Source organism: Phascolarctos cinereus, unplaced genomic scaffold (genome assembly GCF_003287225.1).
Source record: "Phascolarctos cinereus isolate Bilbo 61053 unplaced genomic scaffold, phaCin_HiC Scaffold_9;HRSCAF=440, whole genome shotgun sequence".
In the NCBI taxonomy this organism is placed as follows: Eukaryota; Metazoa; Chordata; class Mammalia; order Diprotodontia; family Phascolarctidae; genus Phascolarctos; species Phascolarctos cinereus.
This window is the reverse complement of record NW_027556402.1, coordinates 157783047-157795203: the sequence shown is the minus strand read 5'-3', so window position 1 is coordinate 157795203 and position 12157 is coordinate 157783047. Positions and strand designations below refer to the sequence as shown.

The 12157-nt window shown below is 33.9% G+C and overlaps 1 protein-coding gene across 1 annotated transcript in view; it reads right to left on the bottom strand.

Moving 5' to 3' along the window:
* Nucleotides 1-12157, bottom strand: part of LOC110211898 (WD repeat-containing protein 19-like) — a 180673-nt gene that overhangs the window by 83483 nt on the left and 85033 nt on the right. Inside the window, exons 19-22 of the mRNA XM_020991511.2 lie at nt 4156-4266; nt 3609-3718; nt 1766-1823; nt 65-211 (exon numbers count right to left, since the gene is read on the bottom strand). Of these exons, the coding sequence (XP_020847170.1) occupies nt 65-211; nt 1766-1823; nt 3609-3718; nt 4156-4266 (426 nt within the window). The remainder of the gene's footprint in view (nt 1-64; nt 212-1765; nt 1824-3608; nt 3719-4155; nt 4267-12157) is intronic.

Sequence of the window (12157 nt, the reverse complement as noted above, 5' to 3'; positions counted from 1 at the left end):
AAAATTATTTGTAATGAGAAATCCATTAGTTAAGTCATTTAATTATATAACTTTCAAAAAATACCTTCATGCTCTCTAGAATTGCTCCACAGTCCTTTTTCAGCAGTCTGCTAGGATGTTTAATGGCTTGATTAACCCCTCGACGAATATCTCCCATGCGAATGGACATTTGAGCTACTCCAGCTTGACAGGCTTCATCATGTTCTTGATACTTAAATTTCAGAGTGAGAAAAATATCTTTCATTTTTTCACAAAAAAAAAGTTGGTTTTAAAAAGTTCATGGAAATAGAAGAACAAACATTTTTAAAGAAGGAGTATAAATAATTTTATATTATTTTATTTTTTCTATAAAAATTTTAGTTACATAAAAGTATTCTTTTTTTTTCCAAAAATAATTCACCTGGAATTCCTTTTATTTTCCTATTTGAACACAGAATTTAGCCAAAATCTAAAAAATTCTCCCATAATACTTTGAAAATAGGTTGATTCTAATGTGGCTGGTGGGTTTATATAGACAGCATTTCTCATTGAAGGCCTTCCCAAAGTATTCCTTTTGTTCAAAATATACTAATCTATAAACTTTTACATATGGGGTAGGGAGCCAAAGTGAGCCTCAACTAAATCCAGTCCTCAATTCAATTAAGGTTGGACCACAGCAAGTTTTCTAAAATTAATGGTTTGCCTGTCATGTACATATACAAACATTCACGCAAATACAGAGACAATAACGCCCATATTTGAAGTATGATTCTAGGTATTCCCATGAAAACAAAGATATCTCCCTTAGTATTTTGTATATTATATAGAAGTTGTACAAATATATGTCAAATAAACAAATGAAACAGTACTTTATTTTTGATAGAAATCAGAGGGAAAAAAACTGTGAGAAGGAAAGCACTGTGCGAGGAACAGTTAAGGGAAAAAAGGTTCCCTGAGGTCAATTTTGATGATGGGATATGAGTACAGAGAAATAGTAGTAGTAAAAGCTGATCAGACCTCTAATTTTCACACAGGTAAAAGGTTGGGTGTGTTGATGGGGATGATTTGTTTCAGAATGTTGGGCACAACTGAATAGGCAATTGAGACAGTACTCTAAGGGTGAAAAAAAAAATCTGAAAGGGGCATCAAAAAACCTTGGTTCTAGTCTTAGATTTACCACTAACTGTGTGGTCTCACTTAACTTCAATGGGTTTAAATTTCCTCAGCTATGAGATAAAGGATTTGGAGTAAATGACCTCTAAAGTCCTTTCAAGTTCCTCTATAATTCTATAAGATTTTGTTAGCTGTAGAATGGGAACAGGACTTCAAAGCAGGCTGAACAGGCCACAAATGATAGCTAGATTTTTTTGTTTGTTTTGCCAGGAAGGATGGCCAAGGGGATGTTAAAACATAGACATCATTCAAAAATAATTATTGAACAAGTGATAGATTGCTATAGTGGAGCAGGAGCTATGAAACGGTCAGATTGAGCCTTCAGGTGTAACAGGAATTAAGATTTTACCTACGAATGAAAGTTTGACTAGGATTAGACCTTGGAAGCAGGGTTAGAGAAACTAATATTCATCTTTGTCTCTCTTAGTCATCTTTGAAAGTTCTCTCTTACCCATCTTTGAAAAATGAGTAATCTGACTCCATTTCATCGGTATAACCAGATTTATGTCCAAAGTCAATTCTACCAAATAGTTTATATACAAATCCCCGCTTTTATGCATTTCAGTAAACTTATGAGAGTAAACTGAATCTTACAATCAACCTTAAGTCTTACCTTATTGTTTCCAGTGATTCCTTTCTCATAGTGAGCCAAGGCATTTACATAATCACCTCTAAATGAAAATTAAATACATTTATTAATATAAAGTTAATAGCAGGCACTGAGAGATTGCCCCCTTCTTCCATTTGAGTGACTGGGGAGAAGAAATGGCATCTTAAGTTAGTAATAATAGATGTTTATTGAATTGCATGGCAATGGGTAGAAACAGATAACTAGCTTCACTAAAAAGGAAAAACAAGGAAGAGCAGGAAGTAGAGAAGAGGACTATGGAGGTTTTGGCTTTATTTTCCGTTGGAGAGATGCCCCTGAAAAAAAGATTCGTCCTTACAAAACTGAGAGTCATAAGTAATGACAGGAAAGGGAGTTAGTAGGACTTATGGGAAAGGTATTTGACAAAGGAGCTCTTATATTTAAGACTTTTAAGAGGCTCTGGGTATTTACATATATATTTGGGATTAATAGTTTTTTATTGAAAGGGATTTGTTTTGTTTCTCCCCTTCTAATAAAATTTTCTTCTGTAATATTGTGAATACTAGGTTTAATGATAGGAAGCTGGTTTCAGTATGCTAATAAGTATCATGCCTACATTTTTCCAGACTTCCTGGAGTGGTAGACTACTATAAGCCAGGACAGGGAGAAAATTCCTCAAAGGGTAAGCATGCCTTCCTATTATAAAACTCTCTGATACAAAGGTTACAATAATTTAAAAATTAAACAGCAATGCAGATCATATGCATGCATGCATGCATGCAAATATATGTTACTTCTGACCAATACCTCCTACTATATAATTCCTGTTCTACCCACATCTGAACACAGAGAAGTTACCTTTGGCAGTTACTGGAGCAACTGACCCAGAAAACAGATTGAGGACAGACAATTTAAGAATTACTGGACTACCTAAAAGCCATGATCAACAAGGGGCCTAGATGTTTTATTTCAAGAAATTATCAAAGAAAACTGCCCTGATATCTTAGAACCAGAAAATATTGTACATAGGAATAGCAACATTGTAATGATGATCAGCTATGAAAGACTTGGCTACACTGATCAATACAATGATCCAACACAATTCCAAAGGACTCATGATGAAAAATGCTATCTATCTCCAGAGAAAGAAATGATGGACTCTGAGTGCAAATTGAAGCATAACTTTTTCGCTTTCTTTATTTTTATTGCTTTTCTTTTTGCAACATAGCTAAAATGGAAATGATTTCACAAGTATAATTGATATCACATTGCTTGCTTTTCAGTGGTTTGGGGAGGGGTGGGAGAGAGAGAATTCAGAAATAAAAAAAGTGTAAATGCATGTTTAAAATAAGCAAACAATAATTTTTTTAAAGACTTAGTTCAAATCCTATTCTACAAGAGACCTTTCCTAGGTCCCTCTACTACTAATGTCTTTCCTCTGAGATTACTTCCCATTTACTTTCTTTATGTTTTTATATGCACATAGTTGTTTTTTATGTTATTTCTCCCCATTAGAATACGAACTCCTTGAGAGCAGAACTGTGTTTCTGCCTTTCTTGGTATCCCCAGCTTGGATAAGCCCCTAGAGTAAGACAGTTAAGCTATAAATTAAATAGGCTTCACTGCACTGGCTTGGGAACTAACCTACCTTAGTAAAATTGCTTCTTTGGGGATAGAATTCAAGCAACCAACTTGCAGACAAATGTTTGAAACCTGTCGGTAAGTTGGATATTGCCTGTATGTCCTCTATGGTTCTTCAATATAAATACTAATAACTCTACTTCTCTATCAATATTCAGATGATCCTGAGAATATTACTTTTTAAATTTCTTTTTTATATTAGTGCTTTAAATAAAATAGAACATACGTAAATTCCAACTGAATAGCATACTCCTTTGATAAGAATGAAATCTGGTCTGGGGCCAAACATTTGGCTAGTTGAAGTGCACTGTCCCAATGCTGCAAATCTCTCCTCATCTGTTATTCAAAGAAATATTTATTATCAGAATTTAATTCAATAAACAAAAAAAAAGCATGGCAAAGGGAAAACTTTAAGCAAGCAAAATATACCATGAATAACATAGATCTGTAAAACAATGCTTCAGACTAGGAAAAATACAGGAAAAAAGTAGGAAAGTAAAATTTAAGAAAAACAATCTTCCTTGAATCACATTTGCAAAATATCATCTGCCACATTGGCAGAATTTATGATGACTTACTTTTCATCTCATCATTTAGATAGATCTACAGAGTAACTTCAGGCACAGCAATAGGGGAAATAATCCAGAAAATTAAATGAATTTTATATAATACAAAGAAAAAAAGGATATTTCCTATCTAACATGATACTTAAATTTATGGAAATCCCCTTAATTTTCAATTAATAATAAATGAATGAGAGAATAAATAGGTACTTCAAGTGCTGCAGCAGGACAACTGGATGCCAGATACAGATCTTGCGCCAAATTGAAATCATTAGTAAACATGGCAAGATGGCCTGCTAACAAATTGTGATCTTCTATTCCCTATAAATAGAAATAAATATTAGTTGTACTGGACAGTAAGGTTTTTTATTTTTAATAGTATTTTTATTTTTTCCAGTTACATGTAAAGACAATTTTTAACATCTATTTTTATGAAATTTTAAATTCCAAATTTCCTCCCTAGGATGTAAGCAATTTGATATAGATTATATATGTTCAATCATGTAAAACATATTTCTATATATTAGTCATGTTGTGAAAGAAGAAACAGAACAAAAGGAAAAAAACATGAAAAAAATTTTAAAGTGAAAATAGCATAGTTCGATCTGCATTCAGAGTCCATCAGTTCTTTCTCTGGATGTGGACAGCATTTTCCATCATGAGTCATTTGGAATTGTGTTGGATCATTAAGCTAAGTCAATCACAGCTGATCATTGTACAATGTTGTTATTACTATGTATAGTGCTCTTTTGGTTCTGTTAACTTCACTTTGTATCAGTTCTTGTAAGTCTTCCCAGGTTTTTCTGAAATCGGTCTGCTTGTCATTTCTTATAGCACAATAATATTCCATTACATTCATATGCCACAACTTGTTTAGCCATTCACCAATGAATGGACATCCCCTCAATTTCCAATTCTTGGCCATCACAAAAAGAGCTGCTACAAATATTTTTGACAATGTAGGTCCTTTTACCTTCTTTTTGTCTCTAGACCCAGTAGTGGTATTGCTAGATCAAAGGGTATGCTCAGTTTGATTGCCCTTCGGGCATAGTTTCAAATTGTTCTCCAAATGGTTGGACCAGTTCACAACTCCATCAACAATACATTAGTGGGTCCTGATTTTCCTACACTTTCTCCAACATTTATCATTTTCCTTTTCTGTCATATTAGCCAAACTTATATATGTGTTTTATTTATTTTATTTCTCTAATCAATAGTGATTTAGAGGATTTTTTCATATGACTATAGATAGCTTCAATTTCTTCATCTGAAAACTGCCTGTTCATATCTTTGACCATTTATCAATTGGAGAATGACTTGTACTTTTATAAATTTGACTCACTTCTCTGTATATTTGAGAAATGAGGCCTTTATCATAGATGCTTGCTATAAAAACGGTTCCCCAGCTTTCTGCTTTCCTTCTAATCTTGGTCACAGTGGTTTTGTTTGTGGAAAAAAAATTTTATTTAATGTAATCAAAATTATACATTTTACATCTCTTAATGTTTTCTATCTCTTGGTCATAAATTCTTCCCTTCTCCATAGATCTGACAGGCAAACTATTTCTTGCTCTCCTAATTTGCTTATGGTATCACCTTTTATATCTAAATCATGTACCCATTTCAACCCTATCTTCATATACATCGTGAGATGTTGTTCTATATCTAGTTTCTGCCATACCATTTTCCAGTTTTCCCAGCAGTTTTTGTCAAATAATGAGTTCTTATCCCAAAAGCTGGGGTCTTTGGGTTTATTAAACACTAGATTATTATGGTTATTTACTACTACATCTTATATACCTAATCTATTCCACTGATCTACCACTGTTTCTTAGCCAGTACCAAATGGTTTTGATGACTGTCACTTTGTAACAAAATTCTAGATCCAGTTCAGCTAGACTACCTTCTTTTGCATTTGTTTTCATTAATTCCCTTGATATTCTTGACTTTTTGTTCTTCCAGATAAATTTTATTATTTTTTCTAGCTCTACAAAATGATTCTTTGGTAGTCTGATTGGTATGGCACTGAATAAGTAAATAAACTGAGGTAGAATTGTCACTTTTATTACATTGTTCTGACCTACCCATAAGCAACTGATATTTTTCCAATTGTTCAAATTTGACTTTATTTATGTGAAAACTGTTTTGTAACTGTATTTATATAATCCCTGGGTTTGTCTTGGTAGGTAGACTCCAAAGTATTTTAGATTGTTTACAGTTATTTTAAATGGAATTTCTCTTTCTGTCTCTCCCTGTTTAACTTTATTGGTAATATACAAAAATGCTGATGATATATTGTAAGTTTATTTTATATCCTGCAACATTACTGAAGTTAATTATTTTAAGTAGTTTACCATCATATAATCTGTAGAGTGATAGTTTTGTTTCTTCATCACCTGTCCTAATTCCTTCAATTTTTTTTCTTGTCTTATTACTAAAATTATTACTTATTACTAGCATTTCTGATATAATATTGAATAATAGTGATATAATGGATATCCTTGCTTCACCCTTGATCTTACTAGGAAGGCTTGTAGCTTATCCCCATTAAAGATAATGCTTACTGATGGTTTTGGATAGATACCATTTACCATTTTAAGGGAATCTCCATTTACTCCTATGGTCTGTAGTGTTTTTAATAGGAATGGGTGCTGTATTTTGTCAAAAGTTTTTTCTGCACCTATTGAGATAATCATATTATTTTTGTTGGTTTTGTTATTGATATGGTCAATTATCCTTAGAGTTGAACTATCCTACATTCCTGATATAAATCCCACCTGTTCTTAGTGTATGATCCTGGTGATATATTTCTACAATCTCCTTGCTAGTATTTTATTCAAAATTTTTGCATCTATATTCGTTAGGGAAATTGGCCTATAGTTTTCTTTGTTTTGGCTTCTCTAGTTTAGCTATCAGCATCATATCTGTTTTATAAAAGGAATTTGGTAGAATTCCTTCTTCCTCTAGTTTACCAAATAGTTTATATCATATTGGAATTAATTGTTCCTTGAAACACTAATGCATTTTTGGTGGAGTTGTGAACTGATCCAACCATTCTGGACAGCAATTTGGAACTATGCCCAAAGGGCATACCCTTTGATCCAGCTATACCACTTATAGGTCCATATCCCAAAGAGATCATAAAAAAAGGGAAAAGGACCCACATGCAGCTCCTTTTGTGGTGGCAAAGAATTGGAAATTTAGGGGATGTCCATCAACTGGTGAATGGCTGAACAAGTTGTGGTATATGAATGTAATGGAATACTATTGCTCTATAAGAAAAGATGAGCAGGCAGATTTCAGAAAAACCTGGAAAGACTTATGTGAACTGATGCTGAGCGACGTGAGTAGAACCAGAAGAACATCATACACAGTAACAGCAACATTGTGCGAGGACCAACTTTTGATAGACTTAGCTCTTTTCAGCAGTACAATGATCTAAGACAATTCCAAAAGACTCCTGATGCAAAAAGCTATCTACATCCAAAGAAAGAACTGTGGAGTCTGAATGCAGATTGAAACATGCTATTTTCACCTTTTTGTATTGTTTTGTTTTTTCTGTGGTTTTTCCCTTTTGTTCTGATTCTTCTTTTACAACATGACTAATGAGAAAATATGCTTAATATGATTGTATATGTATAGCCTATATCAAATTGCATGCCATCTTGGGGAGGGGAGAGAGGAAGAAGGGAGGAAAAAATTTGGAACTCAAAATCTTATAAAAGTGAATTATGAAAAATAAAAAAAAAATTTAAGGAATTAATAGTTCTTTAAATGTTTGGTAGAATTCACTAAAATCCATCTGGTCCTGAAGATTTTTTTCTTAGGGAGTTCGCTGATGGTTTTTCAATTTCTTTTTCTAAAATGAGGTTATTTAAGTATTCTATTTCCTCTTTTGTTAATATGGGCATTTTATAGTTTTGTAAATACTCACTGATTTCCCTTAGATTGTCAGATTTATTGGCATACAGTTGGGCAAAATAGCTCCTAATTATTGTTTTAATTTCTTCTTCATTGGTGGTTAATTCATTCTTTGCATTTTTGATACTGGTAATTTAGTTTCTTTCATTATTTCTTTTAAATGAAATTAAGCAATGGTTTACCTATTTTATTGTTGTTATTTTTTTCATAAAACCAGCTGTCAGTTTTATTTATGAGTTCAATGGTTTTCTTACTTTTGATTTTATTAATTTCTCCTTTAATAATCTCCTTTTAAGGTTACAATTTTGTGTTTAATTGGGGATTTTTAACTTGTTCTTTTTCTAATTTTTTTAATTGCAAGTCCAATTTGTTAATCTGCTCTTTCTCTGTTTTACTGATGTAAGCATTTAAAGGTATAAATCTACCCTAAGTACTGCTTTGGCTACATCCCATTAATTTTGATATGTTGTCTCATCATTTTCTTTAATAAAATCATTGATTACTTCCATGATTTGTTTTTTGACCCATTCATTCATTAGGATGAGATTATTTAGTTTCCAATTAATTTTAATCTATCTTTCCATGACCCTTTCTTATATGTAATTTTTATTGCATCATGATATGGCAAGGATGCATTTAATATTTCTGCCTTTCAGTATTTGATTGTAAGGCTTTTTAACACCCTAATACATTGTGTGTATCACTGACCAAAAAAAAATCTATATTCATTTCTAGTCCCATTCAATTTTCTCCAGAGGTCTATCATATATAACTTTTCCAAAATTCTATTCACCTCCTTAACTTCTTTCTTGTTTATTTTGTGGTTTGATTTATCTAGTTCTGAGAGGAGAAAGTTGAAGTCCCCCACTAGGACAGCTTTTCTGTCTAATTTCTCCTGTAACTCATTTAACTTCTCCTTTAGAAATCTGGGTGCTATACCATTTGGTACATATATGTTTAGTATTAATATTATTTCATTGTCTCTGGTATCTTTTAGCAAGATGTAGTTTCCTTCCTTGACTCTTTTAATTAGATCTATTTTTGCTTTTGCTTTGTCTGACATCATAATTGCTACCCCTGCTTTTTTTTTCACTTCAGCAGATACATAACATATTCTGCTTTAGCCTTTTACCTTTACTCTAAGTGTGTCTTTCTGCTTCAAATGTGTTTCTTGTAAACAATATATTATCAGATTCTGGTTTCTAATCCACTCTGCTATCTGTTTCCATTTTATGGGTGAATTAATCCCATTCATAATCACAGTTATGATTACTAATTGTATTTCCCTCCATTCTATTTTTTCCCTGTTTATACTCCTTTCACCCTGTCCCTCCTCAACACTGTTTTGCTTCTGACCACCTCCCTTAACCTGTTCTACCTTCTATGAGCCCCCCAATATGTTTTCTTGCCCCCCTTCCCCTCCTACTTCCCTAAAGGGCAAGATAGATTTCTAGACCCAGTAGCATATATGTTACTTCCTCTACGAGCCAAATCAGATGAGAATAAGGTTCAAACAATATTCAAACGCTTCCCTTCTTTCCCTCCAGTGTAACAGTCTCTGTGCCTCTTCATGTGATATAATTTACTCTATTTTTCCTCCTTTCCCTGTTCTTCCAGTGAAATCCTCTTTCTCACCCCTTAACATTTTTATATTACCCTATCAAAGTCAAAAAATTCAAAGTCAAAAAATACCTGTACCCTCTGTCTATGTGTACTCCTTCTAACTGCCCTCAAGTATTATCTTCCTGTGTAGGAATGTAAACAGTTCAACCTTATTGAATAACAAGTTTTTTTTCTTTCCTGTTTATCTTTTTATGCTTCCCTTGAGTCTTGTATTTGAAAACTGAATTTTCTGTTCAGAGCTGATCTTTTCATCAGGAATGCTTGAAAGTTCCCTATTTCATTGAATATCTATTTTTCCCCTGAAAGATTATGCTGTTTTTCTGGGTAATCGAGTCTTGGTTGTAATCCAAACTTTTTGCCTTCTGAAAGATCATATTCCAAGACTTCAGATCCTTTAATGTAGAAGCTGCTAAATACTATGTAATCCTAACTGTGTCTCCTCAATATTTGAATTATTTCTTTCTGGCTACTTGCAGTATTTTCTCCTTGACCTGAGAGTTCTGGAATTTGGCTATAATATTCCTGGGAGTTTTCATTTTGGGATCTCTTTCAGGAGGTGTTTGGTGAATTCTTTCCATTTCTATTTTACCCTCTAGTTCTAGGATATTAAGGCAGTTTTCCTTCATAATTTATTGAAAGATGCTGTCCAGGCTCTTTTTTTTTTTTTTGATCATGGCTTTCAAATAATCTAATAATTCTTCAATTATGTCTCCTGGATCTATTTTCCAGGTCAGTTGTTTTTCCAATGAGGTAGTTTACATTTTCTTCTACTTTTTCATTCTTCTGATTTTGTTTGATTGATTCTTGATGTCTCATAGAGTCATTAGCTTACAGTGACCCAATTCTAGCTTTTAAAGAATTATTTGGCCATTTGGCCAAGTCTACTTTTTAAAAAGTTGGTTTCCTCAGTGAATTTTTGTACCTTTTCCTATTTTTTGTGCTTCCTTTACTAAATTTTTTAGTCTTTTTTCATGATTCTCTTGCATAACTATCATTTCTTTACCCAATCTTCTACCTCCCTTATTTGCTTTTTAAAGTTCTTTTTGAGCTCTTCCAGAAGGACTTTTTCGGCCTGAGACCAATTCATCTTTCTCTTTGAGGCTTCACATATAGGCATTTTGACATTGTTGTCCTCTTCTGAGTTTGTGTTTTGATGTTCCTTGTCACACAGTAGCTCTCTATGGTCAGGGCTTTTTGTTTGTTTGGTTTTTGCTCATTTTCCAGCCTATTTCATGACTTAAAGTTGAGCTGTATTCCTGGAGTAAAAGAAGCACTACCTCAAGCTTGTGCACCAGGGGCCAGGGGTCTGGTCACTGGCTTGCTGTGCTGGGGCCTCGAGGGATGGAGGTTCACCTATTGTGCCAGAAGGAGAACTCCAGGGCTGGTGGCTCACATACTGCACTGGGGTTTGAGGACTCACAACTGGCACTCTGTGCCACTGGCCAGCTGATCAGGGACCACAGGGCCTTGGTTGCTGATCTGTGCTGGGGCTAAGGGCCTCCTACTGGCTTGCCTGAACATGACCTGTACTGGGCTATGCTCCTCTTTTGCCCAAGCAAGACATACTTTTCCTGTGGTCCTTTTAAGTTATCCTGGGCTAGAAAATTGTTTCACTCTGTGTTTTTGTGGGTTCTGTTGCTCCAGAATTCATTTTGAGGCTTGATTTTAAGTTGTTTTGAAGGAAATTGGGGAGAGCTCAGGCAACTTCCTGCTTTTTCTCTACCATCTTGGCTCCACTCTGAAAAGTAGATTTAGGATATAAAGCATGCAGTCTGTAAGAGACATCATGGTATGGTGGCAGGAGTACTGGATATGGAGTCAAAAGTCCTACATTCGAATTCTGATTCTACCATGTACTAACTGTGTGACCTTGGGCAAATCCCATGACCTGTAAGGTATCTTCTATCTCTAAGCCTAAGATCCTATAAGTAATAAAATCATAGGGCTTTGTACTTTCATGTATTTTTGCAGGACATCTTATTATGTGACATGCCATTATATAATTCACTATATTGCATTTTTATTGTAAGACTGAGAATTGCCTAATTGCACTAAGAACATGGAGCCAATTCAATTTAATTCAACAAATATTTATTTAATGCAAAGTACTGTGACAGGCTCTGGGAATACAAAGAAAAAAACTAAACAGTCCAAGTCTTAAAAGAATTTATATTCTAGTGGGGTAATACAACATTTACACAGATAAGTAAATGCAGTGTAATTCAAGGGGAACAGCACTAATTAATAGCAGGGCAAGGATTAGAACTGCCTATTAGACATCTCTAATTGGGTATCCCACATGCATCTTAAACTCAACATGTCCAAAACAAAATTCATTATTTTTCCCCAAAACTTGGTAGTATTCAGCTATTCAGTCGCATCTGACTCTTCATGAGTTCATGGACTATGGCACGCCAATCCTTTCTATCCTCCACTATCTCTCAAAGTCTGTGCAAGTTCACATTCATTGTTTCCATGACATTATCTATCCATCTCATCCTTTCCCATCCTTTTTTCCTCCTGCCTTCAATCTCTCCCAACATCAGAGTCTTTTCCAATGAGTCCTGTCTTCTCATTATATGGCAGAAGTATTTAAGTTTCAGCTTCAGTATTTGATCTTCCAGTGAATAGTCTGAATTAATTTCTTTAAATACTGACTGATTTGATCT